At 48.1% G+C, this 24,029-nt stretch overlaps 1 protein-coding gene across 4 annotated transcripts in view; it reads right to left on the bottom strand.

Moving 5' to 3' along the window:
- Positions 1–24,029, bottom strand: part of PIEZO1 (piezo type mechanosensitive ion channel component 1 (Er blood group)) — an 854,808-nt gene that overhangs the window by 203,552 nt on the left and 627,227 nt on the right. For all 4 annotated transcript variants that reach the window (XM_085638610.1, XM_085638612.1, XM_085638613.1 and 1 more), the window contains 3 exons: positions 11,649–11,817; positions 1,586–1,675; positions 834–913 (listed from right to left, as the gene is read on the bottom strand). In XM_085638610.1, the coding sequence (XP_085494736.1) occupies positions 834–913; positions 1,586–1,675; positions 11,649–11,817 (339 nt within the window). The remainder of the gene's footprint in view (positions 1–833; positions 914–1,585; positions 1,676–11,648; positions 11,818–24,029) is intronic.

Raw genomic sequence — 24,029 nt, 5'->3', positions numbered from 1 at the left:
CCTAGTGAATAATTCTTAGTTTTTTAATGGCTCCTAACTTATGATGCTAGAGCAGAATGCTGTGTATAAAATCCGATGTCTTACTCTAAAAAAAATAATAATAATAATCTTTTCAGTTTTTAGGTAATTGCCCACTTGTGAAAATCTTTTAAAGATGACAAAGTAGCCATATAAATCAAACATAGTAGCACTGACAACTACTTAACCACCTCTGAAAAAGTGGTCAGGCAAAGCACATGGAGATTAAGCCATATGCAACCAAAACAGTCTCTGAGGTGTAGTGGGAGACTGTGGGGGAAACTGTTTACAAATAAATGGGAACTCAAAGTGTAGGCAACACCATGATGTGAAGTGAATTGAGTATTCTGCTATATACACACACAAAAAAGTGTACAATAGCGTTCCTTCCTCAACTGTTTTATTAATTTATTTACAAGTGGGCTGCATGGTTGATATGCTGCCTTTAATTTTGTTGCATTGTATATAATATATTGGGATCAGAATTACTTTTGGTGGAGGGGAGCCTACCAGGAAGGGGATATTTGCACTCTGTGTTTTCATCAATTTTCAAACAGTGTGCTCATGTGGTCTTGCACTTCTAAATGTCACTCCACACACCATTGTTCCATCGTCTCACATTTCTAGGCAGAGCCAAAATCTTTTAACCAATCGCCTAACTCTCCCACAGGCCTTTGCATAGTAGCATTGACGGACGCACACATTCTGGTTTAATGCAGGGTGCAATTTTTCCAACCTCCATGGCCAAGTACATCCCACACAGGGTACCCAGAATGAGAGGGAGATTATGGTATTCTCCCTATTCAAAGGCTTACCTCCTTTCCCATCTTCCATGTCTTTGGTGGGAAGCCTGCTCTGGTGGTACTTCTCCTGCTTGGCTCGGATCCTTTCCATCCTAAACAAAGGATCCAAAAGAAATGGCGGTCAGTACACTGTGTTCCCTCTCATACTGTCCATGAGCCCTGGCATGGGCTGCTTCTTCATTCCTGAAGGACTGCACGAGAGTAGGAGTGGACTGTGCCATTTAAATCAGGTCATGATTTGCATACTTTTTTGTATGCTTCAAAAGGTCCAGCACTGTATTTATATCACCAGTTAATTAGGCTTTCTTATACCAATCTTTTAATTAGTAATCCAGTGGCTATTAATGTTGATATTTACTAATATATAAATGGCACTTACAGACATAATACTATCAACGAATAGAAGAGACACAATGTGCAGAAAGTCTGCAGAGCATTCCTAATCGAATGGAATTGCATGCCCTTTATTGCAGGACACTAAAAGCTTCCTCCAGTGGAAAAACCAATGTGAACACAAATTTAAATGCCAGCCCAGAATGAAAATGACTAAATATTTAATTCTTACCCCGCAATGCCGAAATTAAATCCAATGGATGAAATCACAAACCCGGAGAATTGCCAGATGATCATTGGTGGTTGCATCAAAGCGTCAACAAGACCCTTCTGCTAGTTGGCGTATGATGTGATCACCCCAGAAATGGGAAGAAGTCCTCAGACCAGAAGTTATTTGGAGGATTTTTTAACCAAAGTCCTTTGGTACTCACTGTCGTTTCAGCTGCAAGAGGGACCGCTTCTCTGTCTCCCGGTGAAAGTTCATGCTCTTCACCATGCTCGCTTTGAATAGCTCAAAACCTCTGCAAGACATATGAAAGAGAGAGCACGAAAGCATCAGAAAGGCGCAACTTACCAAGGGCACAATAATGTGGAGACAAATCCACTTCCCTTCACCCTGCTGTCCACCCGAACCCCCTATATCGTAGGAGACACAGCGGTATGGAAATCAAAAGTCTACAAGAGAAGCATGGTTAAATACACTTTATTTAAAAAAATCCATAACCAGTTAACAAGGAACAACATCACTGAACAAAAGCATGGTAAAGAGGCCATTTAACAATATTGTAAGTCAGTAGTTTTATAAGAACAAATTAATAATACATAGTTACAACTGAAATAAATACTAAATGTATTACTATCTATATGCAGTAACCTTAGAGGTTAACCTGGAATAAACCAGCAAATCCTTCTTCTTTATTAATGCCTTTGGGGAGGTGTTCCTCTCGTAATACTTTTTGCTAAGGGGCCAAATTAAACTGGTAGCATCAGTTGACCTAGAGAGAAAAAATGGGAATTCTGTACTGAATGTGCTTCAAAGTAAAAGGTTTCTCTCGGGGCTTAACAGATGGCTGCATATATTGATCTTCATCCATATTTTTGGTCATATATTTAAGCCACGCCCCCTTGGAAGCCACGCCCCTTTTTCCTTCGCGCTATTATAAAAGCTAATTACAAGCACTACCTGCCAGAACCTAGACTCTCCTGAGGCGAAAAGCCGGGAGATAGACACCTTGTTTTAATTATATGCACGTGGGATATTGTGAGTCACTTTGAGCATTTCTGTGATTTTAAATACCTTCCCTACCTGGCTGCACAGGACTCGATCCTGCTCAATCCACCGCTCAGCTGCCCAGCGCTGAAAGCGGCTCTCGAACAACAAACTCGGCGCCATTGCCGGCGTGCGGCTAAGCCACGCCCCCTTGGAAGCCACGCCCCTTTTTCCTTCGCGCTATTATAAAAGCTGATTACAAGCACTACCTGCCAGAACCTAGACTCTCCTGAGGCGAAAAGCCGGGAGATAGACACCTTGTTTTAATTGTATGCACGTGGGATATTGTGAGTCACTTTGAGCATTTCTGTGATTTTAAATACCTTCCCTACCTGGCTGCACAGGACTCGATCCTGCTCAATCCACCGCTCAGCTGCCCAGCGCTGAAAGCGGCTCTCGAACAACAAACTCGGCGCCATTGCCGGCGTGCGGCTAAGCCACGCCCCCTTGGAAGCCACGCCCCTCGTCTGATAAAAGTATGTGTCATTTCCGTACGCGCAGCGGATGGGCGCAGCGGGCGCGCCGGCAGCGCGCCGAAGGCGCGCCAAAGGCAAGCCCGTCTGGGCCTGTCCGGGCCCAGCCGGCCCCGGGCCCTACCACCATGCCCATTTTTGCCAAGAACAACCTGACATACCCACGGAACAAGCTTTTAGCCTTAAGACCCCAGAAACACCCTGCTTGCACGCGCACTCTGACGGCCGACAACCCATTCCTCAGATGCAACCTCTGCAACCCTGCCGGCGCGGATCCGGCTCCCAGTGTACTTCGACTAGGCCTACTCAATTGTAGGTCGCTCGCGAAGCACGCGCTCGAAATTAACCTCCTTATCGCAAACCACGCCACAGACATACTATTTCTGACCGAAACCTGGCTCACGTCCAGTAACGGCCCTGACACAGTCCTCGCACTCCCTCCCGGGTACCTCATGTGCTCCCTGAACAGACCAGAGGGGAGAGGAGGTGGACTAGCCATAATTTACAAGGACGTCTTTACATGCAGATCCTTAGACGGCAACATCAAGGGATGCGAAAGCTGTCATTTCACCATACAAATTTCCCCAGTTACCTCGCTAACAGGAACGCTGGTCTACCGCCCCCCGGGCCACCTGGCGGAATTTCCAAGCAAAATTATCGATCAGATCTCCATCGGGAGTACGACCTCCTCCAACTATCTACTTCTGGGGGACCTCAATGTTCACTTCCTGGACCCGGTCGACAAGCAGGCGTTAGAACTGCTACAGGACATCACCTCCACCGGCCTTGACCTAAAAAATGCGCAGGCCACCCACGAAAGAGGGCAACTGCTCGACCCCATATTTACAAACATCCCAGATCTGAAAGCGCAAGATCACGTCCCCCTCCCTTGGACCGACCACTTCCTGGTCCCCTTTGTATGGCCTATCAATATTCCGCCCCCTCAACCCCCCAAAATCAGAACCCTGACTAGACGATGGAATAAATTGAACCCAGAAGATTGGGACGCCAAACTTAGGGAAAACGTCCCCCCCCCTCTCAAGACCCCATAGCCGCGGACAACGAATTTAACGCCTGGGCCACTTAATCTCTTGACGCCATCCTGCCAAAAACGAGCTCTCTGAAACGCACCAAGAGAGTCAATCCATCCCCTTGGTACACCCCCGAACTTAACCTTCTACGGAAGGCCTGCAAGAGGAACGAACGCCTCTGGAGGAAGGACAAAACAGAAGAGAACAAAGTCACCTTCCGTACCTCCGTAAAAGCTTACAAAAAGGAGCTACGTAACACCAAAATTGCATTTTACGAGAGCAGAATCAAAAGTGCTGCAAGTTCGGCACACGAAACCTTTGCTGTTCTTAAAGAACTCCTTCATCCCCCTGATCCCCCCCTCAAACCACTCGACCCCAAAGAAGCGGAAAGCAAATGCACTAATCTTGCTACCTTCTTTGACGAGAAAATACAAAAAATTCTCGTGGCCATCCCCCCTCCGACTCCGAACCGGGTCAACCGGGTCACATGGACGGGGATCCTACCAGCCCCTCACCTTCCCTGGACTCCTTCGGCCCAGTGACCACGGAAGAGGTTGCGGCAACATTGGCCTCAATTAAAAGTGGGTCCCCCCTCGACCCTGCACCCCTCAGCTTCCTGAAAAAAGTGACCAGCACCATCATTCCCCCCCTCACGGCGCTGATCAACTCCTCCCTCTCGCAGGGTATAGTCCCCTCCAGATGGAAAGCTGCAGCGGTCAAAGGCCTACTAAAAAAACCTCCTTGGACCCACAGGACCTCTCCAATTACAGACCCATCTCTCTTCTCCCAGGAAATAGTAAGATCACGGAAAAATTAGTGAACAAACAACTGTCGCTATTCCTGGAGAGCAACAACCTTCTTGGGGTCTCTCAGACAGGGTTCCGACCAGGCCAGGGCACTGACATCGCCCTCCTGGCAGCCGTGGAGAAGGCCAGAAGCATCCTGGACACGGGAGGATCAGTGGCAGTGATCCTCCTGGACCTCAGTGCGGCCTTCGACATCCTACCTTAATCCAACGTTTGGGAGAAATTGGAGTAAGGGGTACGGCCCGGAAATGGCTAAAATCCTTTCTAGCAGACCGTTCCTTCCAAGTCTGGGAGAACGACAGCCACTCACCCGTTATCCCCTTCCGCTGTGGAGTACCGCAGGGCTCATCCCTAAGCCCTACGTTATTCAACGTATACTTGGCCCCACTGGAGAAACTGGTCAGTCCGTTCGGCGTGTCAATCATAAACTATGCCGACGACACCCAGCTGGTGGTTACCCTCTCACACCCCCACCACTCCCTCTCCGACCTTCACAGTTGCCTCACCAAAGTCCATCGCTGGATGAACTTCTCATCACTAAAACTAAACGGGTCAAAGACCGAGATACTAATGCTTGGCCACAAAGGGCCCTCCCTGCCGACTCACCTCTGGCCCAACTGCCTGGGTGACCCCCCCGTTCCTAAGGAAGAAGTAAAAAGCCTAGGCGTCTGGATTGAAACAGACCTGAGCTTCAGAACTCAGGCAAAAAAGACGGCAGGAACATGCTTCGGACTACTCAGAGCCTGTAGAAAGGTCTTCCCCCTGCTCCCTGCGAACGCCAAGAAACTCCTGATTCAGGGCCTCATACTGGCGAGATTGGACTACTGCAACGCAATCTACCTGGGAGCTCCCAAAGCCACCCTCAACACCTTGCAGAAAGTCCAAAATGCCGCAGCCCGCCTGCTCACTGGCACACCTGCAAGATCCTCGGCTAAGCCAGCCCTCAAGTTACTTCACTGGCTCCCAGTGAGAGAAAGGGTTGCCTTCAAGGCTCTCTGTCTTGCCCATAAAACCCTTAACAACAACGGCCCCCCTCTCCTCAAGGAATTCATTATCCCTTACAAAGCGAATAGGGCCCTCCGATCCAGTGATGAAAATCTCATCACAGTCCCCAGAGTTAAAAAAGCCAGGGCCGGTGGCCGCCGCTTCTCGGTCCACACGGCCAAACACTGGAACAACCTCCCACGAAGACTGAGGACAGAACCCAATCTCTTCCAGTTCAGGAAAACTCTAAAGACCCTCCTTTTTCCTCAATCATAACCCCCTCCCCGGCTGAAACCAATGGAGTCTCGGGTTTAGCTCTGGGATGCTCTAGGGTTACTATGCGCTCTACAAAACCTTTAAATAAATAAATAAATAAATAGATTGTATATGGGTTTAAAAGTCAGTGGATCGATATTTTGAAAACTTATGACCTAATCAGTTTCAGGCTCCCATGTTTACCTGGTAACTTCTTCACTAAGTGCGGAGCAAATCCATTTAGTTTATTTTCATTGAAATTAAATTTGAAACGCTTTTAATTTTTAGTATTTCAATATTGACTCTGCTACAGATACCCTCTCCAAGGACGTGACAGCATTTAAATTAAATACTTTATATAGCAACACAAAAAAGGACAACATTTCTCACTGGTATTAATTGTCTGTTTGCAATAAACAGTTTATTTTGTCTAATTCACGTTTATGCACTGCAAAATTATTACTGCAAGCATAAACACTAGGTTTATTTAGAGGGCATCTTGAAAATGCTTTTGTTAGTACTTTAAACTGGAAAAGCCCAAGTTGTGTCGGGACTGCCTGGTGGAAAGCATCTGAGGACTAGTCATGTCCACTTAGAGGTTTACAACAGTAAAGAGCCAGTAAGAGGTAGCCATTTTATCACAGCTACATTTTCACACAAAGTACATCATTTAATTGGCAAATGGATAGATGGAGGAGAGTCCATAATAAGACCTGGCTTAGACATGCAGAGAAAGATGAGTGGATGCCAAAGATTGTGGAAGGGGAGATGTTGTGTGGTAATGCCAGTGATCAAAGACTGGATAATGGAACTCCTTAGGTAGAAAATATAGTCTACAATATGTTATGTTAATGTTTATTTGCACAGCACGCTATCACCGTAAGGGCTATAGGTGCTGGCGTTTATTATAGGATAAATATTAGGGCCAAGATTTCATAACAAGCTGTCACAAGAATGCCTCCTTAAAGAGCCAGGTTTTGTGATGCCTTCTAAAGACTAGATGAGATGTTTCCAGATTGACTGCAAAAGCATTCCATGACTTGGTTAAACAGGCAGCGACATCTTTTATTGTGTGGAATCTAGGCAGAATCAATAGACTGGTTCCCCAGGAGTGCAAGGCCCTTTTAGGGTGTTAGATTTCCTAGCATTAAAAATCAATGCAGGTACATCCCCTGCTAATGACTTCCATGCTAAGCACAGTGTCTTAAAATGGTCCCTTTCCCTAATCCAGGACCAGTGAAGATTTTGTAATAATGGACTGGCTCGTGCAAGGCGTGGGGTGCCCCCCCCCCCCACTAATCTCATTGCTGCATAGTGGATTAGGAAGTCTGAAGAACATATTTTGAGGTAGCTCCAAATATAGTGCATTTGTGCAGTCTAATTGTGATCCAGTTAAGGTGCATACTGCCATACGTTTGCTTTCTGGGAAAAGATCAGAAAGAATCTTCATATAAATCTTGATGTGGTATGCATGAAGAATCTACAGCTGCTATTTGGGCAGCTAGAGATAGCTGGCAGTCCAACTCAACTGTGGAGCTCACTACACAGTAGACGGAGTAGTACCTAATACACTGTGCCAGTAAGAATCAACCCAGAGGTCACTTTGACCACTGAGTATTAATACTTCAGTATTGTCTTTTTTATTTATTTTTTATTTTTTATAAGAAACCTTTATTACACATTAAAAAGGATACAAACAAGGGCCTACAACCACAAGGGCCGGCCGCTAGAAAGCTCGGGAGCCAGCAAGGCAGCGCCATACATTCAAATGAGTCAGAAGCAAAAGCTCCCGGTAGTTCGTAAGCACATATAACAGGCCGCGGCCACAGTCCAAGGGCGATCAAAAAGGATGGTTTCATATTTTTTAATAAAAGAAAAAAAAAACAATAACACACAAACAAGGCAATGAGAGTCCGAAATAGCAGCGTGCGCTCCCCAGGACGGGGGAAGATCCACAGTATCTGGAATAACTCTTGACAGGAGGTGGCAGTGGGGGGCAGCGGAGAGGAGGACAACGCATACACAATTACGTAGAATGCGCGGCTAGGGGGACAAAGCGACGTCGACCTCTCGCGGCAGAGGCGGAGCGCAGATATTTCCACGATAGGAATTCCATGGACCCCACACCTTAGTCCACCTCCCAGGCTTGCCTCTCGCCACATACACCATCTTCTCCCTGAACATACACCAATCCATATTCTCCTTCCATACCGAAACCGTAGGCGGCCTCGGGGAACCCCACAACTGTGCGATATTGCGCTTAGCCACCATGTACCCCAAAGTCACCCACTGCGTCTGCGCCGCATTATAGTCATTTGGTTCCCAGACATTCAGCAAACACCTCCTGGCCTCTGGTAACAAAGCGACATGCGTGACCTCCTCCATTACAGTATGTACTCCGTTCCAAAATCGCACGACCTCCGAGCATTCCCATAGGATATGAAGAAAGGTACCCAACGAGCCACAGCCACGCTTACACATTCCATCCCTCGAATACCCCATACGTATCAAGCCAGGCCCTGTGACATACACTCTATGGAGTATCTTCAACTGCACAAATCTACAGTATTGTCAACAATTAGTTTAGTTTGTTGCTCTCCACTTACTGCCAAATGAAGCACATTGTTTTGTGGAATTTGCTATGGGAGGCAGGTTTGTTATCAAGGCACAGTAAAAGCGGGGTATTGACAGCGGACATATAAGCTTTCACACGCTGTTCAAGTAAGGCTTTCGCTAATGGCGCAGTGTATATGTTAATCAAGTGGGGGGATAGGAATGAACCTTGTGGGAACCCCCCACAATTACCTGGTGGCTTGGTAGATTTAAAGATGCCTAATTTTACAGCCTGATACAGCCAGAAAGAAAGGATCCAAGCTACTTTCTCATAACGAAAGTAATGTCTAAGGTCTTGACGCCGTCTAATAGGATGGAATGGTCGACCGTGTAGCAGAGACATCAAGCAGGATAAAGCCATTCAGTGGGCCATATTTCAGCTCACATCCTGGATCACCTAATATAGACAGCAATACTAATAAAGCACAGAGTGCCAGAGAAAACAAGCTCGTAAGTCAGCAACTAACTTGTTAGTTTTCAAAAAGTAGTGTGGTTTCGCTAACTGTCCTTCCAAAGCCTTTGCAACAAAAGCAAGTAGTGATATGAGTTGATAATGTTTTAAGAATCTGGGAACCATTCCCACTACTTTATTGGCAACAACAGCACAGAGGCATTAGAGTAGCATCCGTCACACATCCAGATCCAACTCTACAAAGGCATTATATTGTTTACTACTAAACCATGTGCATTCTTTATTACCAGGTGCTTGTAAAGCATGTGCTTATTAGTGTTCCACTACCCAAGACAGTCAATCGTTGGTGTTATCTCACAAGAAGAGTTTAGGGAGGCCACAATATTCCTTGGTGGTGAAACACTTTACTATACTGCTATGTGGTGGAGAGAGAAGCCTTCTTTGTACAGTGATTAATCAGCTCCTATGTGCTTTGCACTTTACCAGGTTTGTGCATTTTACATTGCATTGTATTCTGTAAATAATACTTGACCTTTTATCAACATTGGAAGTAGAGATGCATGTTTTGAAGACATCCCTTTAAAACCAGACTGACTACATCCAATGTATTATGACATAATCTGAATGAACAATGGAAAGCAGACTATAGTCAAAGGACCATATATTCCCTGGGCACTACTACAAACGTACGGGTGTAGAAATTAATACATCATTCTGCAACACTTCGAGATACGAGAAATAAGTGCTCACTGAAGTCACTTACATGGAATATTCTTGAAGGACCATATATTCTGATAAATGAGATGTCTGATTATATTCTGATTTTACCCACAAATCAAACAAAAAGCCTCAACAGTTTGCAAAAAGGGATGTCCACAATGGAACCCTTGATGAAGTCTTGGCTAATGGCAACAATAAATCAATAAAAACCTTGGTCATTCTCAAAAGTAATAACAGAATAACAAATGTTTATTGTTACTCAATTTAACTAAAGTTATCATTCATCAGAGAATGAAAGGCTGAGAAGACACACCAGAAGTAGAATCAGTGGCCCTTGGAACAGATACCTGCACTGGATTGGATGCGTCAGTGCACTAAGTCATCAAACCCAGAAAAGAAATGTTCTTAACAGGACTGTCCCTGCAGATTCATCATGTTTCTACTCTTATACACAGCACACAGTTCAGCATGAAACCAGTTGTAAAACACTTCAAATGTTGGCCGATGAAAACTGAGACACAAGGAAACAAAGTCAGTTTAATAAAATAGTGGAGCTGTGATTGGAAATTTGTCAGCTAGTGATAGATTGTGTAAAATGAGTGGACACAGTCTGGGCCAAGATAGGACAGGCATTCCATCATACCTCAGAAGCAAAGTAACTTAAAACACAAACAATTTAACGTATAAGCGTATTACAATGTCTATGCAATATATATGTAGGCATGTAACTTTGGAGGCATTATGAAGGAGCTTGGTAAGATTGTCTAAACCTTGATATAACAGCCTGAGACTGATAGACCACTCCTAAGATTTCCAAAGCATAATGAACATTTCCTCAGTAGGTTTTCTGAAATAGCAGAATATAGTGCACCCATCTGCAGTAACCATGGTGTATTACACACAGCTGTGCTACATAATTCTAGAGAACATATCCGAATTCTAGGTTTCCACTCACATATTTGAGTAAAAGTACAGTCGACCATTCTGCAGGACATGCGCTCTTCGAAATATATAAATATTTATTGGAATCAGCCATTGTAAACAAGGAAACACCCCGGGTGTGTCTTCCAGTTAGAAGTAATACACTTTACATAGGCAGTGTGGGTGCAGAAGGTAAATATAGATTTAACATAAACTGTTCAGTTCATTGAAAATGTCAAACAAATGGACAACTACTGGTGAATTAATTAGGGATAGTATTGCATGCGTGGCAGAGAGTGACATCAAAGTGCTATTTGGCCCATACGCAAATATATATGGGATGAGTTATTGAACACTAAGATCATCCTCAGACATTTAAAGGTATAGTAGAGTATGCACAAAGTACATGCCTTTGGACAGGACAAGAGCAGAGACACAAGGGAATGACAGGGGAAGGGAGCGAAGGAGGTAGTAGCATTGAGGTGGGTGGCAATGTGTGGACAGCCTCATGAGGCTGTATATATTTGTAACATTTACAGGATTTATTGCTCAGTAGGCAATGTCTAAAGAATAGAGTTGAGTTCTCATTTGAAGGGGACAAGTCTGAGGGGAAGGAGCAAGAAGTTTTAAAATGGAAAGAGCCCTCATCCTTAGAGACACCCTTCTGCAATTCTCATGATTTATCCTAGTATTCCTACCTATTGTGCTTTGAAAGGACAAAGTACGGTGACTTACACACTTCGTTTTTGAAACTACTCTCAAACAACTGAGTATTATAAGAAAACCAATGTCAAATGCAAGTACATTGAACTTACAAAAGCTGATGGTGTGCAAACCTAGTCTAAAAGCTTCGAGAAATTGATTAATTGTACCATTCGTAAAGACCAACTATAACGTTCTGGTCTAGCAATCAGAGCAGCATTCTAAACTCAATGTCAGCAGATCACAAGTGCTTCAGGCTCAAATGTCAGAAAGAAAGGCAAACAGATGTGGGAATAAAATTAGACACCTGGTGGCTTGGAGGGCTGTGGCCTGCAGATCTGCCATGACATGAAGGTAATAGGCACTGAGGAAGACTCTGCGTTGCAGCAGGAGAAAGAAAAGGCAAATCCCATCCCAGATGATTCCCGCCTCCTCTATTGGCAGCATGCAGTCCTTGTCTTTGTCCAAATCCTTTGCTGAAACAGAGCAACAAACACCAGATGAAGCTTTCAGATCAACAACATTTTTTACCAAAACGTTTAGAGGTTGGAGGATACATTTAAGTACTAGCGTCATTTATACTTGAAAGGAATGTAGAAATTACGCTAGTAAATAATACATAAGTGTGAAACACACATTTGTCAATGTAAAGCAAAACATTCCATTGTAGATTAAAAGAAATTATTAGAATTTGTGCCATTTCATCACTTGCATCTCATTGCACTGTAGCACACAGCAAATTAATGCATGTAAACGCACTGCGAAATGAACAACTGGACATTGTGTTCTTGGCACTGAAGCTGTATTCTACAAGTTACAATGGTGAATTAGGCGATGATGAAAAGTAGGCATAGATCACATATAAGTGGAAGGTTGTGGTGAATGCCTGATTTTAGGGTAAGTATAAACTAAATAAACCAGAACACACATAATTTGAGGAAGTCCCAAAATGTTATGTACATATGACAAAGGTTTCTTCTCACAAAAATACTCTCTCCTTCAAGCAAATTATTCATTATAACTTAAAGAAAAATGGGCTTTTGCTCTGAGGTAATTCCCATCTGGAATACCGACTTAATGACCAACCCTCAATTAATGGCCATTAACACAAGACATTCTCTCTCCAGTTTCCCAAAAGAAGTTTGATGCAACCATTTCAAGTTTAACTCTCTGAGCTAAGGCATTACTCCCAGAACTTGGAAGTCTGCAGAGTTAAAACTCGTGCCTGAAAAGCCTTTTTTCAGCACAGATATTCTGAGTAATGTTCTCCACATTTTCTTACTTCCTTACTTTTGAAAGCAGCTGTACAAGCTTGCTTTTAGGCAGTTGCCAATTTTTGTTGGTTCGAATGACCACTAAGATCCCTTTCACATGGATTTCCATGCATTGCACAGCATAGAGGCAGTGATGCTGTCCATGTTGGACGATTTTGGCAAGCTGGCTGATGGGTGGTGGTGTCAGAAAACCGGTAGTTTAGGTATGTCTGTTAGAAGCAACACCACTGGCCAGAACTTCTTGTTCTAAACCTTAATCAAAACCAGTATCACTGGTCTTAATTGGCTAAAATTCTTTTTAGCTAGAGGGCAAAGGGATGTTGCTCTTATACCTTTTGCCACAGAAGCCAGAAAGTTGAGCAGGGGTCAGTTCTTTCTAACTTTCCATTTAATCTGTGCATGTGACCCCTTGCCAAATCACTGTCAGGCAGTGGTGCAGTTTCAAATGTATGTCGAAAACATCTAGCTTACTTGGCCATCATAACATCACATAAGCAAGCGGAAATTCACTCTCGATGCGGAGGCTTTGACTGAGTACCTGGATTTTACTCAATAGTAGAGGTCACCAATTTAATCGAGGAAATCCCACCTGAAAGGAATACAGTCTTGATGCATCAAAAGGTTGTCTGGAACAACGTTGGCTGGCCTCACACGTTGTGTCGAACGCCTTAACCTTCTGTGAAAATTCATATTCTTGGCCTCTAATCTGGGTTTGTTCAACAAGGTAGCTAGAGTTGCTAATGCCTGCATTGCACCACTGAGAATTTTTAAAAGAATCCTTACCTTCTTTGAAAGAAGTATATGCATTTCTGTGAAAAATGTGACTATGCAAATTAATTCTAACCCCTTTTCCAGTGAAGATGTTGCTTCATATCCCGCAGAGCAGAATTCTTCTGTCCAGCTGGTCACCAGGCTCTCATGATGTGAGCATATATCATTACATATTTCCCCAGCAGTAGGGTTTGTTCAAAGCTATGACCTCAAGCTATGCACCAAAAGGTGACTACAGATGTGGCTTTTAAATTCAAGTGCTATCCTCTTGCTGTACCAACATATCTCTTTTTCTTGTGAGTAAAGCAACATCTACAATCTCTGCTTCTAGGTTCTTTTCCACTACTGAAGCAAAGTGTGGAATACTATACCCCTCACTCTACATATTGAGCTTTAAAGTGTTTGTCTTAAAAAATTCTTGAAGATAACAAAGACTTGGTATTTTAATGATTAATTTCCATTAGCCTCTGTTCTAGGGTCTGCTGCTATTTTTGTTTTCATTACCGTGTTAGTTGTGTTTTAGCCACCACCAAACCAGCACTCTTAAACAGAAATATAACATAACTATGTAATTTACACCGGCCGTCCTAAAAAAAACTTAGACTGCTAAAGGTGTAAAACAAGGAAGTCAGAATGTGCCTAAATTTATACCAAAGTCACCACCCGAAGGCATTAAAAGATAACTGCCGGTAGGCCAGTTCCTACGCCTCCGTAGGAATTGTAACACCCTGGATGAATTTGAAGCCCAGGCCAAAATCCTGTCAAAAAATCTTACAACAAGGCAATACCCTAAGAAAATTATAAGACCGGCACATAAGAGAGCCAAAAATAACAACAGAGAAGCACTCCTGGAAGTAAAAGAAAAGACAAAGACGGAAACAATCACGTGTGTAACCACATTTACACCTAACTCCAACTCCATCCAAAAGATTTTAAAAAAACACTGGAAGATATTGGAGACAGGAGACTTCAATCCCGGCCCCGTACCTCTGTTTGCCTTTTAAAGGACTCAAAATTTCAAGGATCGGGAGGAGCCTAGCGCGCAACCAAGATGGCCGCGTAGGTGCGAGGCTCCCGAGGACCTCCGCGACCTCCTGAATTAATCCTGGCGATATCCTGTCCTTGTTGAGGGGACTGTGTTGGGGAACCGGAGCTGAGGCGCCACCCGTTTTTTGGGCTCGAATCGGACCCCGAACGCCGGTGGGAGCATCGATCGAAGGTTGCGGCCTTCTCCTCGCCGGCCCCCCGGATTGGAGTAGTGGGGCGATCCGGGGACAAAGTGAATAACAGCGGCGAGCGGGGCTGGGCGACTGGCGTACCCCGCACTTTCACTTTCGCTTTTGCGCCCTCCTAGCTCTCAAGCCGGGTCGGGCTGCGGAGCGGGGTGCGGTGGCCTTGTCCAGGAGCCCGGCTGACCCGCCGGCGGTGGGTTGACCCGCGGTTCGGTGGTCGCCCCTGCCCCCCCCCTGGCACCCGTGACTTGGTATAGCGGCCCGTTTGGGGAGCTTGGCACGACGGTGGAAGAGCCAGCATGTCCACCAAACAAGATGGCGACCGGGCGAAGGTGAAGACGACCCGCCGTGGCACGGCGCACCAGGCCAACAGTATGGACCGCTACACGCTTCAGAAGGGTTCTCCGGAGACATCGCGTGCATCCCCGGTGGGCCCGACGGAGGCATCTGCTCATCCGGTGGATCTGACCCTCCGGGACGTCATGGGCGCCATCGCAGAGATGAAGGCCTCGGTGGACCAGCGTTTCGACACCTTAGCGCAAAAAATAGACTCGGTCCTTGTGGATGTGAGCCTTGTGAGGGCAGACTTGTCCAAAACAAACGACCGAGTCGCCTCCCTGGCCCACACCACAACGAGCCTCACGACAGACGTGGTGGCCCTCCAGAAGGAGGTGCGCCGGCTTGGCCAGGCGAGCGCCCTGATGGACCGGCGATTGGAGGACTCCGAGGGTCGGGCACGGAGGAATAATGTCCGTATTGTGGGGGTCCCGGAGGGACGAGAGGCGGAGGCGGCGGATCTTTTCGTGGAAGATTTGATCCTGACCCATCTCCAGCCCCGGGGGCTGAGTAAGCTTTTTGCGGTGGAGCGTGCTCATCGGGTCCCCGGGGGCAGACCTAAGACTGGTGCCCCGCCGCGGCCGCTCATCGCCCGGATTTTTTATTTTCGGGACAGAGATGCTATCCTCCAGACCTCCAGGCAACAGGGACCGGTCAAGCTTGACAACATGGAGATACATTTCTACCCAGACTTTACTCCGGCGGTCCAGAAGCAGCGACAGAGCTTTCTTGGGGTTAAACGTCGCCTAAGGGATCTGAACCTCAAGTACTCAATGCTCTTTCCAGCCAAGCTGAGGGTAGAGGTGGATGGTCGCACGCACTTCTTCGACCGGCCCGAGGCGGCTGGGGACTGGCTGGACACTCTGCCTGGAGATCGGGGCCGGGGGGGCGGGGGGGGCGCGGCTGGCGAGGAGGGCCCGCCGGATCAGAATTGAGGGGTGACTGAATAGGCCTTGCTCTGGACGTTGTTCCTTCACCATTTATTGATTGCGTATGTTCCCCTCCTATGGAGGTTGCGTGGGGTCTGTTGGGGGCTTCCCTCCTCCTCTGGGGGACTAGTTAGTATTTTAGCTATGGGGCGACAGGCACACTGCACTTTGGGGGGGCTGTCTGGGCTCATGCAGGGGTGCAGGGAGGGGGGAGTTCTGTTGGGACCAGGGGGTGGGGGGGGTGTGTTGTTTGTTAGCACCGCAGGGCAAACCCGCTATTATGTTGTTGTTATTAGGATGCTCGATGGGGGACGACCGATTGATTCGACGTATGATGGGGGGTAGGGATTTGACTGTGTTGTCATGGAATGTTAACGGCCTGGGGGATAGGATTAAGCGTGGTGTGGTCCTGCAGTACTTAAAACGTATTTCACCAGATGTTGTCTTCCTGCAGGAGACGCACCTTATAGGTAACTCCTTTCATGCAATGAATCGGCGGGGATATCGTTTGGTGGCACATTCCGGCTTCACCTCGGGCTCGCGGGGGGTGGGTATTATGATCAAGAACTCGCTCCCGTTGGAGACTGATGAGGTGCGCCATGATGAGAGGGGACGCTACACGGTTCTGGTGGGAAGAATGGAGGGTAGAGTGTTTATCTTTATATCAGTGTACGTCCCGCCTGGGTTACAAGCCACCACATTCGCGGACCTGGGGCGCCTCCTTCTGGACCTTCCGAGTGGCCTGCTGGTGGTTGGAGGGGACTTTAATGCGGTAGCCTCTGGGTCTATGGATCGCCATCCCCCTAGGGACCTCCCCCGGGCACAGGCGTGGCTGCCCGGCCTTCTGGACACGCTGGGCCTGGTGGATTGCTGGCGATTAAAGCATCCCGCATTGCGACAGTACACCTTGCACTCGGGTGCCCATGGTAGCCTCTCGCGGCTTGATTACATCCTTGTCCCGGCGGCCCATGCAGGGAGGGTGGGGGAGGTGCGCCATCTAGCGCGGGGTATCTCAGACCACTCCCCATTGTTGTTGCATTTCGATGTCTTCCCGAGGGGGGATGGCAGGGTGGCCCCAATCAATGCATGGTATTTGCGCGACCCCACCATTCGTGCCGATTTGATCAAATCCTTACAGCGATATTTCGACGAGAATGTGGGGTCGGTCTCTTCCGCCATCTCCCTGTGGGAGGCTTTCAAGGTAGTCCTTAGAGGGGAGGCCCTCTCCTTTATCTCCCATGCCCGGCGGCTCGAGCGGGAGGAGGTGACCCGGGTAGAGGCCGAGATTGCAGAACTGGAGGGTGACCTGGGGAGCGGGGTAACAGACGCCAAGTTGCATGTTCTACACCTAAAGCAGGCGGCCTATCGGGCCCTCGTCACGGAGGCGGCCAGGGGCCTCAGTAGAGAGCAGCAGGGGCGATTGTATGATGTGGGTGATAAGGCTGGCAAATTGATTGCGTGGTTGGATAAGAGGGAGAGAGCGAGCCGCGTGGTGCCTTTGATTGAGAGTGTTGATGGTGCGTGTGTCACCGAGCCGGAAGCCATTGTCTCCTGCTTCGCGGATTATTTCCGCGAAGTCTACTCCCCGGTTTCCCCCTGCTCGGAGGAAGATTCCCATGCCCTGCTTCGGGACATCGCACTGCCCTCCCTAACGGTGGAGGACAGGGATTCGCTGGACGCCCCTCCCACCTCGGACGAAATTGCCTTGGCTATTCGCTCGGTTGCATCCGGCAAGGCCATGGGCCCCAATGGTATTCCCATCGAGCTCTACAAGCTACGCCCGGATGTGTTGGCGCCCCACCTGCGCGCGATGTTCCTGGCGGCCCACTCGCAGGGTTCCCTCCCGCCGGACCAGCGCCTGGCCACAATTGTGGTGATCCACAAGGAGGGGAAGCCCCGTGAACGGGTCACATCCTATAGGCCGATTTCGCTTTTGAACGCGGAGCCCAAAATCCTGGCCAAGGTGTTGGCCAACCGGTTGGTTGGCGTGGTGGGCGACCTGGTCCACCAAGACCAATCTGGCTTTATACCGCACCGCAACACGGCGCTCAATCTGCGGCGCTTGCACGGGGTGCTCGCGCGTGTCCCGTTTGTGCGGGAGCCGGCCATCTTGGCGTCCTTGGACGCCACCATGGCGTTTGATACGCTTGAATGGCCATACATCTGGGCGATGCTGGCGAAATTCGGGTTCGGCCCGGGTTTCATTAGCTGGGTCAAATTGCTATATTCGGGCCCATTGGCGCAGGTGGTAGTGAATGGGCGAGTCTCGGCCCCATTCGCGCTGGGGAGGGGTACGCGACAGGGTTGCCCCCTGTCGCCTCTCCTGTTTGCCCTGGCCCTGGAGCCCCTGGCGGAGTGGCTGCGGTGGCACCCTTCTATCCGTGGTCTCCGCTGGACCCCCGAGCATGAGGACCGTGTGTCCCTCTACGCTGACGACATCCTTCTGTATCTCGCCTCCCCGCGTAAATCACTGATCGTCCTGGTTGATGTTTTGCGCTCATTCGGTCGCAACTCAGGCCTGGTCATCAACTGGGCGAAATCCTGTGTCTATGTGCTTTCCGGGGAGGCTCTGGCCCTACCACGGGACTGTCCGATCCAGATTGCCTCCCAAGGTTTTCGGTACCTGGGTATCTATATCACACCAGACCCGGAGGCCCGCTATGAGCGGAATTTGCTGCCCCCCCTCCAGCGCTTGAGGGAGGACGTGGTGCGCTGGCGGCGTCTGCCGCTCTCGCCGCTCGGCCGAGCGGCTTTGTTCAAAATGATGTCCCTGCCGCGATTCCTCTACGCCCTCCAGAATACTATGGACTTGGTCCCGGCACGCTATTTCCGTGAGGTGGAGGGCCTCCAGCGGCGCCTGTTCTGGGACGGGAGGCCGCGCATTGCTCTGGCTAAATTGACGCTCCCGTGGTACGATGGGGGGGTCGCCCTCCCGGACATTAAACGGTATTACTGGGCCTCCCAACTAGCTGCAATTAATCATGGCCTTTATGGGCCCGTCTTGAACCCGGCATTTGAGATGGATAAAATGCTCCTACCCGGTGGCGATTACAATCGCGCGCTCTACTCTGGCGCGCCCGACTCCCGTTTGACGGGACCGACGCGTGTTATGGTGCGTGTCTGGCACGCGGCTAATGCAGCTATGGGGTGGAAGGACCGTTTGACCCGGGCGTCACCGCTGTATGCGTCTGAGAGGTTGGGCTCCCTATGGACGTCGAAGGGCTTCGAGAAGTGGGACACGATCGGAATCAGCACGGTGGGAGATCTCTGGACGAGGGGGGGATTCAAAACTTTTGAGACGCTGCAGGCGGAGTTTCAGCTGCAGGGCAGTGAGTACTTTCGGTACCTACAAGTCCGCCATGCGCTGGGCTCCGTCTTCCCGGACGTCGCATCCATTCCGGAGTCTTCCCCCCTGGAGGACAGAGTGCTGGACGGCCATGTACCGGACAGCACGATCTCCCTCATATACAAAAAACTGATCAACGATAGATCGTGCCTGCTGACTAGTCTCCGCGAGGCCTGGGTTGCCGACGGGCTGGAGCTGGACGACGAGGATTGGATTTCCGCGGTGGCCTCTCCGAAAGAGGTGGCCATCCCGGCTCGCCTTCGTTTCGTCCAGCTCAAGATCCTTCACCGGGTTTACGTGACGGGGCCAAGGCTTCTGCGTATGGGTTTTGCTGGTGACGGACTGTGTAAGCGTGGCTGTGGTGCGCTGGCGACTTTCATGCATATACTGTGGGAGTGCCCGAAGGTGGAGCGATTCTGGCGTGGTGTGCATGAGGTCCTGCGTGTGGTTACGCGTGTCGCGCTGCTGCCTGAAGCGAGGAGATGCTTGCTGAATGTATGGGAACCGAATGACTATTCGGTCCCGCAGACGCGGTGGGTGACTCTGGGATACATGATAGCTAAGCGTGACATTGCTCAATTGTGGGGATCCCAGAGGCCCCCTGCGGTGTCGGCCTGGAAAGAGCATATGGATTGGTGTATGTTTCGTGAAAAGGTGGTGTATGTGGCGAGGGGTAAGCCTGGGGCGTGGGTGAAACTCTGGGGCCCCTGGAACGCCTACCGCGGGGGTATTTGTGAGCCACCACTGCTACCGGCTGCCTCGCCTGCTCCGTCTCCCTAGACGGCCCCCCTCCATCGGCCGCGGGCGCGCGGTCCCCCAGTCCCTGGCCTACTCCCATTCCCCTCCTCAGAGTTCTGCTGCTGGTTTGGATCCCCCACTTATGGAGCACGTGCTGTCACTTTGGATCGCGGGTTGCCTTGCGGGTGTGGTTTTTTGGTGTTGTTTTGTTTCAAGAAAAGGGAGCCGTACTGTGGGCTTGGAGCTGTGTGGCCTGCACCATTGATTACTCCTGTTTCACTGCTCTGCACTGCCGAGAGACTTTTACTGTATGTATGCAATATGCTTTTGTCATTCTAGCGGCCGGCCGGGTGGTTGTAGGCCCATACCTGTAACTTTTGCAACCTGCAATAAACGGTTTCAAAAAAAAAAAAAAAAAAAAAAAAAAAAAAAATAAAGTGCATGCTCACCAAAAAAAAAAAACAAAAAAAAAAAACAAAATTTCAAGGATCTTCTTGTACACACTCGCCCCACCATACAGGTACAGACGCAACCCACACTCTGGGCCCTACCCCCAGTTGTTGGACACTAGCCATGTGGATCATGCTCTGCTTGCTCCCAGACTACAGCAACAAAAGAAATAGACTTGGGTATGAGGAGACCATGGCCACAGAAACGCCATACAAACTGTAATACCAAGAACTGTGTTTACCTGCTCACATGCCCATGTTCACTCGACTATGTGGGTATGACCACGAGACAAGTAAAAATCCGCATCAGTGAACACAAAAGCACCATTCGCTGTCACAAGATGAATACTAAACTACAGACTCACTGTATTGAGAAAAATCATACCCCTGAAAGTCTGAAGTGGACAATAATTGACTCCAACCCTCAGTGGAGCACATCTGCCCGATACAGACGAGAACAACAATGGGTGTTCAGATTGAAGAGCGACGAAACAGGCCTTAATGATGCCATTCCATGGATCAAACTGATATCATGATCTTTTACAGCCAGACCCTTCTTCTTTTTCAGGTTACTTTATTATGAACCCCCTTTTTTAACACATACATATCAATATATAGATTTCTATATATTTATATATATTTTTTCATAACTAACCCCTTCTTTCCTCCATACATAACTCTTACAAATAATTTTGTATAAAGATTTCTTTATTCCACGTTGGTTCTCATCCTGCCTCTCTCCTTATGAGTGGTACTCATACTTGCATACCACTACCATTCCAAGATGGCTCATTCACCCCCTTAACCTCCCCCGCAACCCCCCCCATTGCACAATTTTCCATTTCGCTCCTCTGACGCCACGCCTATTTTGCTTGATTGGGTTTAACTCTCTTTTTTTCATATAACCTTACTGACTACTTTGCCCCTGCCCGGATATACAATGAATCCAGAGCTATTTTTCTGCCATTTGACACCACTCCATAATGGCCGCTACCGTAGCTACACGGTCTCTTCTTCCTGTTTGCTTCAACACCCTGTCACCGCTTGCTCTCTAGCCCGGAAGTCCCGCCCCCCTCTTCCCTTCTTATACTACGCCCCGCACTTCACCTATTACCAGCGCTACCTTCCGGACGTTCGGTCTACGGACACCTCTTGCAAGGAGAACTGGTGAGTGACTACAACGAATGGCACCACGGCTTTTTGGTAAGTCCCGTAATTCGCCTGTAATTGATTATCTACAGCTGTGGTTATCTCTGCTTGTATTCCACTCTCCTCATATCTAGCTTTCTCCCGGCTTCCAGACGTTACGCTGATGCGGCCGGTTTGTTAACAGGAGAGGGTCAGTGCATTTCTCATGCCTAATTTTGTGCTCCTTTCTCCTTTGTACTTTTAATCTTAGTCTTTCTCCCTAACCTATCTCAGCATATCCTTGCTGGTCTACATCGCTCCTCCCATGTAGCGGCTTGTGAGCGTTGATTTTCTGTCATCTCCGTTTTCAACACCATAACTCTCATGAATGCGGTGCTCTGCACTCACACATCGGCCATAGTCTAAAACGGACTCAAGTTTATCAATTCACGCACCCCGCATATACCTGCCATGTATGACCGACAAGCCCCATCGGCCATCCACTGTTTCCCACTTCCCCGATATCCCGCTTCTCACCCCTTCACCTCCGCTCGGCTGACGCTTGTCTCCTTCACGCTCTACTATGGGTGTTCCATACCCGAGCACCTTCATAGACGGAACACTTCGGTGTTGACGACCCCGGCTGCCATGTTCACCCATATTACATTCCTTTGGGAGTCACCCAGCTCCAGTGTAAGCCTCCGACACCTTTCTTACGGTTGTTGCTTTCCGCTTCCTATGCTTCATTCACCTCCACCGGCACACCTCCACCCCGGCGCCTTCCATCTCCGTCATTGTAACCACCATACCACTCACTCGTTGTACCACCTTTCTGTCGATTTTGTCACAGACGGGCATTTGACCATACCTCCTAGGACTCATTAGCGCACTTTTATCGCTTCTTCTTTCTGATAGATCCCTACTCCCCCAGGACTATCAGCCCTGTCATTCTATTTCTTCCTCTTTTCATTTTTTTCTGATTCTGCCGGTTCCGGTGCTCTCTCATCCCCTTTTTTTCTCCTACAGGTTCGACTATACTGTGAACGTGAACAATACGGTTCTTGGACGCAGTGACGTCTTTCCTACTCAGACTTGAGCTGACATGGTAGTATAGGGCTTTCCCTGACTCCCATTTTTTGACCTTCCTACTCCTCCACACACGGTCCTGACGAAGCGCACTAGGATCTATTAGGGACCGCTAGGCTGCGCGAAACATGTTGACCACCACAGACCCCTAACACGACACATACCCCCATATGGTTTGAGACCCGGCGGGACAATACCTATCCCTCCTCTCTAATTTTATTCAAAGGAGAATCTCTTAACCACACTAAGTTTTTAATTTACCTCAAGGACCTTTTATTAAAAAGTTCTTTCTCTTGAGGTACCAAGAGGTAATTTTATCTTCACTCACCAACATCACTTTGGCCCACACACCCACATGCACAAATACAGCACCTCCTTCAAAAGATCTCAGACAGAGAGCCCTCCCCCACGAGGAGCACCGCCCTATGATGATGCTTTACACTCGTATGAGTGTGTGAGGGCACATAACAAAAAAGGAGGCACACCCCCACCTCTAGCACACTCGACGACCCATTGGAGACAATCTCTTATGCCTCACAATCATAACCTTATTGTTGAGCATATATCCTTTCCCCCTCTTTAGGAACTGTGACCTTCTTGTGTTTACCCTAAATTTAGGCAGACATGAGCAAATGAAAGCAGCTCTGAAAGTACTCAACTCTGGCTCTTAGTTAGGTAAAGATCCAACTTAACAGTGTCTGAATCATGCACAAGGCCTGTTCAGGCAATGGACCCGCACCAGGAGATTATCATCAGCCTACTCAGACCTGATTCAAAAACAGGTCTTCAAGAGACACAATGCCAGAAGAAGAATCTCAAACAACCTAAACCTGTTCCACCGGGGTGAACTGAACTATCTTTATGCAGACCTGTCACCAGCTGGAGTCTAACTCCTTGTGACCTTTATTTTTCCTCAGTGTGTGTTGTCTTGCAAAACAGAGTGATTTGAAGAGACTACTGGCAACATGTGGAACAATCCAAACAGTCCCAATAAATGAATATAGGGCCACATGCAGCTAGAATATCTGGATTTTGTGGTGGAAGTAGCTTGAAACACTTTTCTTTCAGAAACTTTTGGCATTGTTGAGCTCATGTGCCTTGACAACATCAAACACTTGGAGCCTGGGTAGCATAGTGCCATCTTAGTTTCCTAATGGCAAAATAAATGGGATGTGATGATATTTAATTCTGAGGAGGGGAGGATTGCATTTAGGTGTGTTGAGGAAACTCATGGACAATCTTGCTTATAAGTGGGCAACATGTTTTGCCCACCAGGGGTTCCTGCATATAGTAATATGCTGTTAGGGTATCTCATCAAGCAGTAAATCAGTTTTGAAAAATGTGAAAGTAGAATAATTATGGCCTCAATACGACTTGTTTTCATGTGGGCCATCAATAA

This window comes from Triturus cristatus, chromosome 12 (genome assembly GCF_964204655.1).
Source record: "Triturus cristatus chromosome 12, aTriCri1.1, whole genome shotgun sequence".
Classification (NCBI taxonomy): Eukaryota; Metazoa; Chordata; class Amphibia; order Caudata; family Salamandridae; genus Triturus; species Triturus cristatus.
This window is presented reverse-complemented; position numbering and strand designations above follow the sequence as displayed.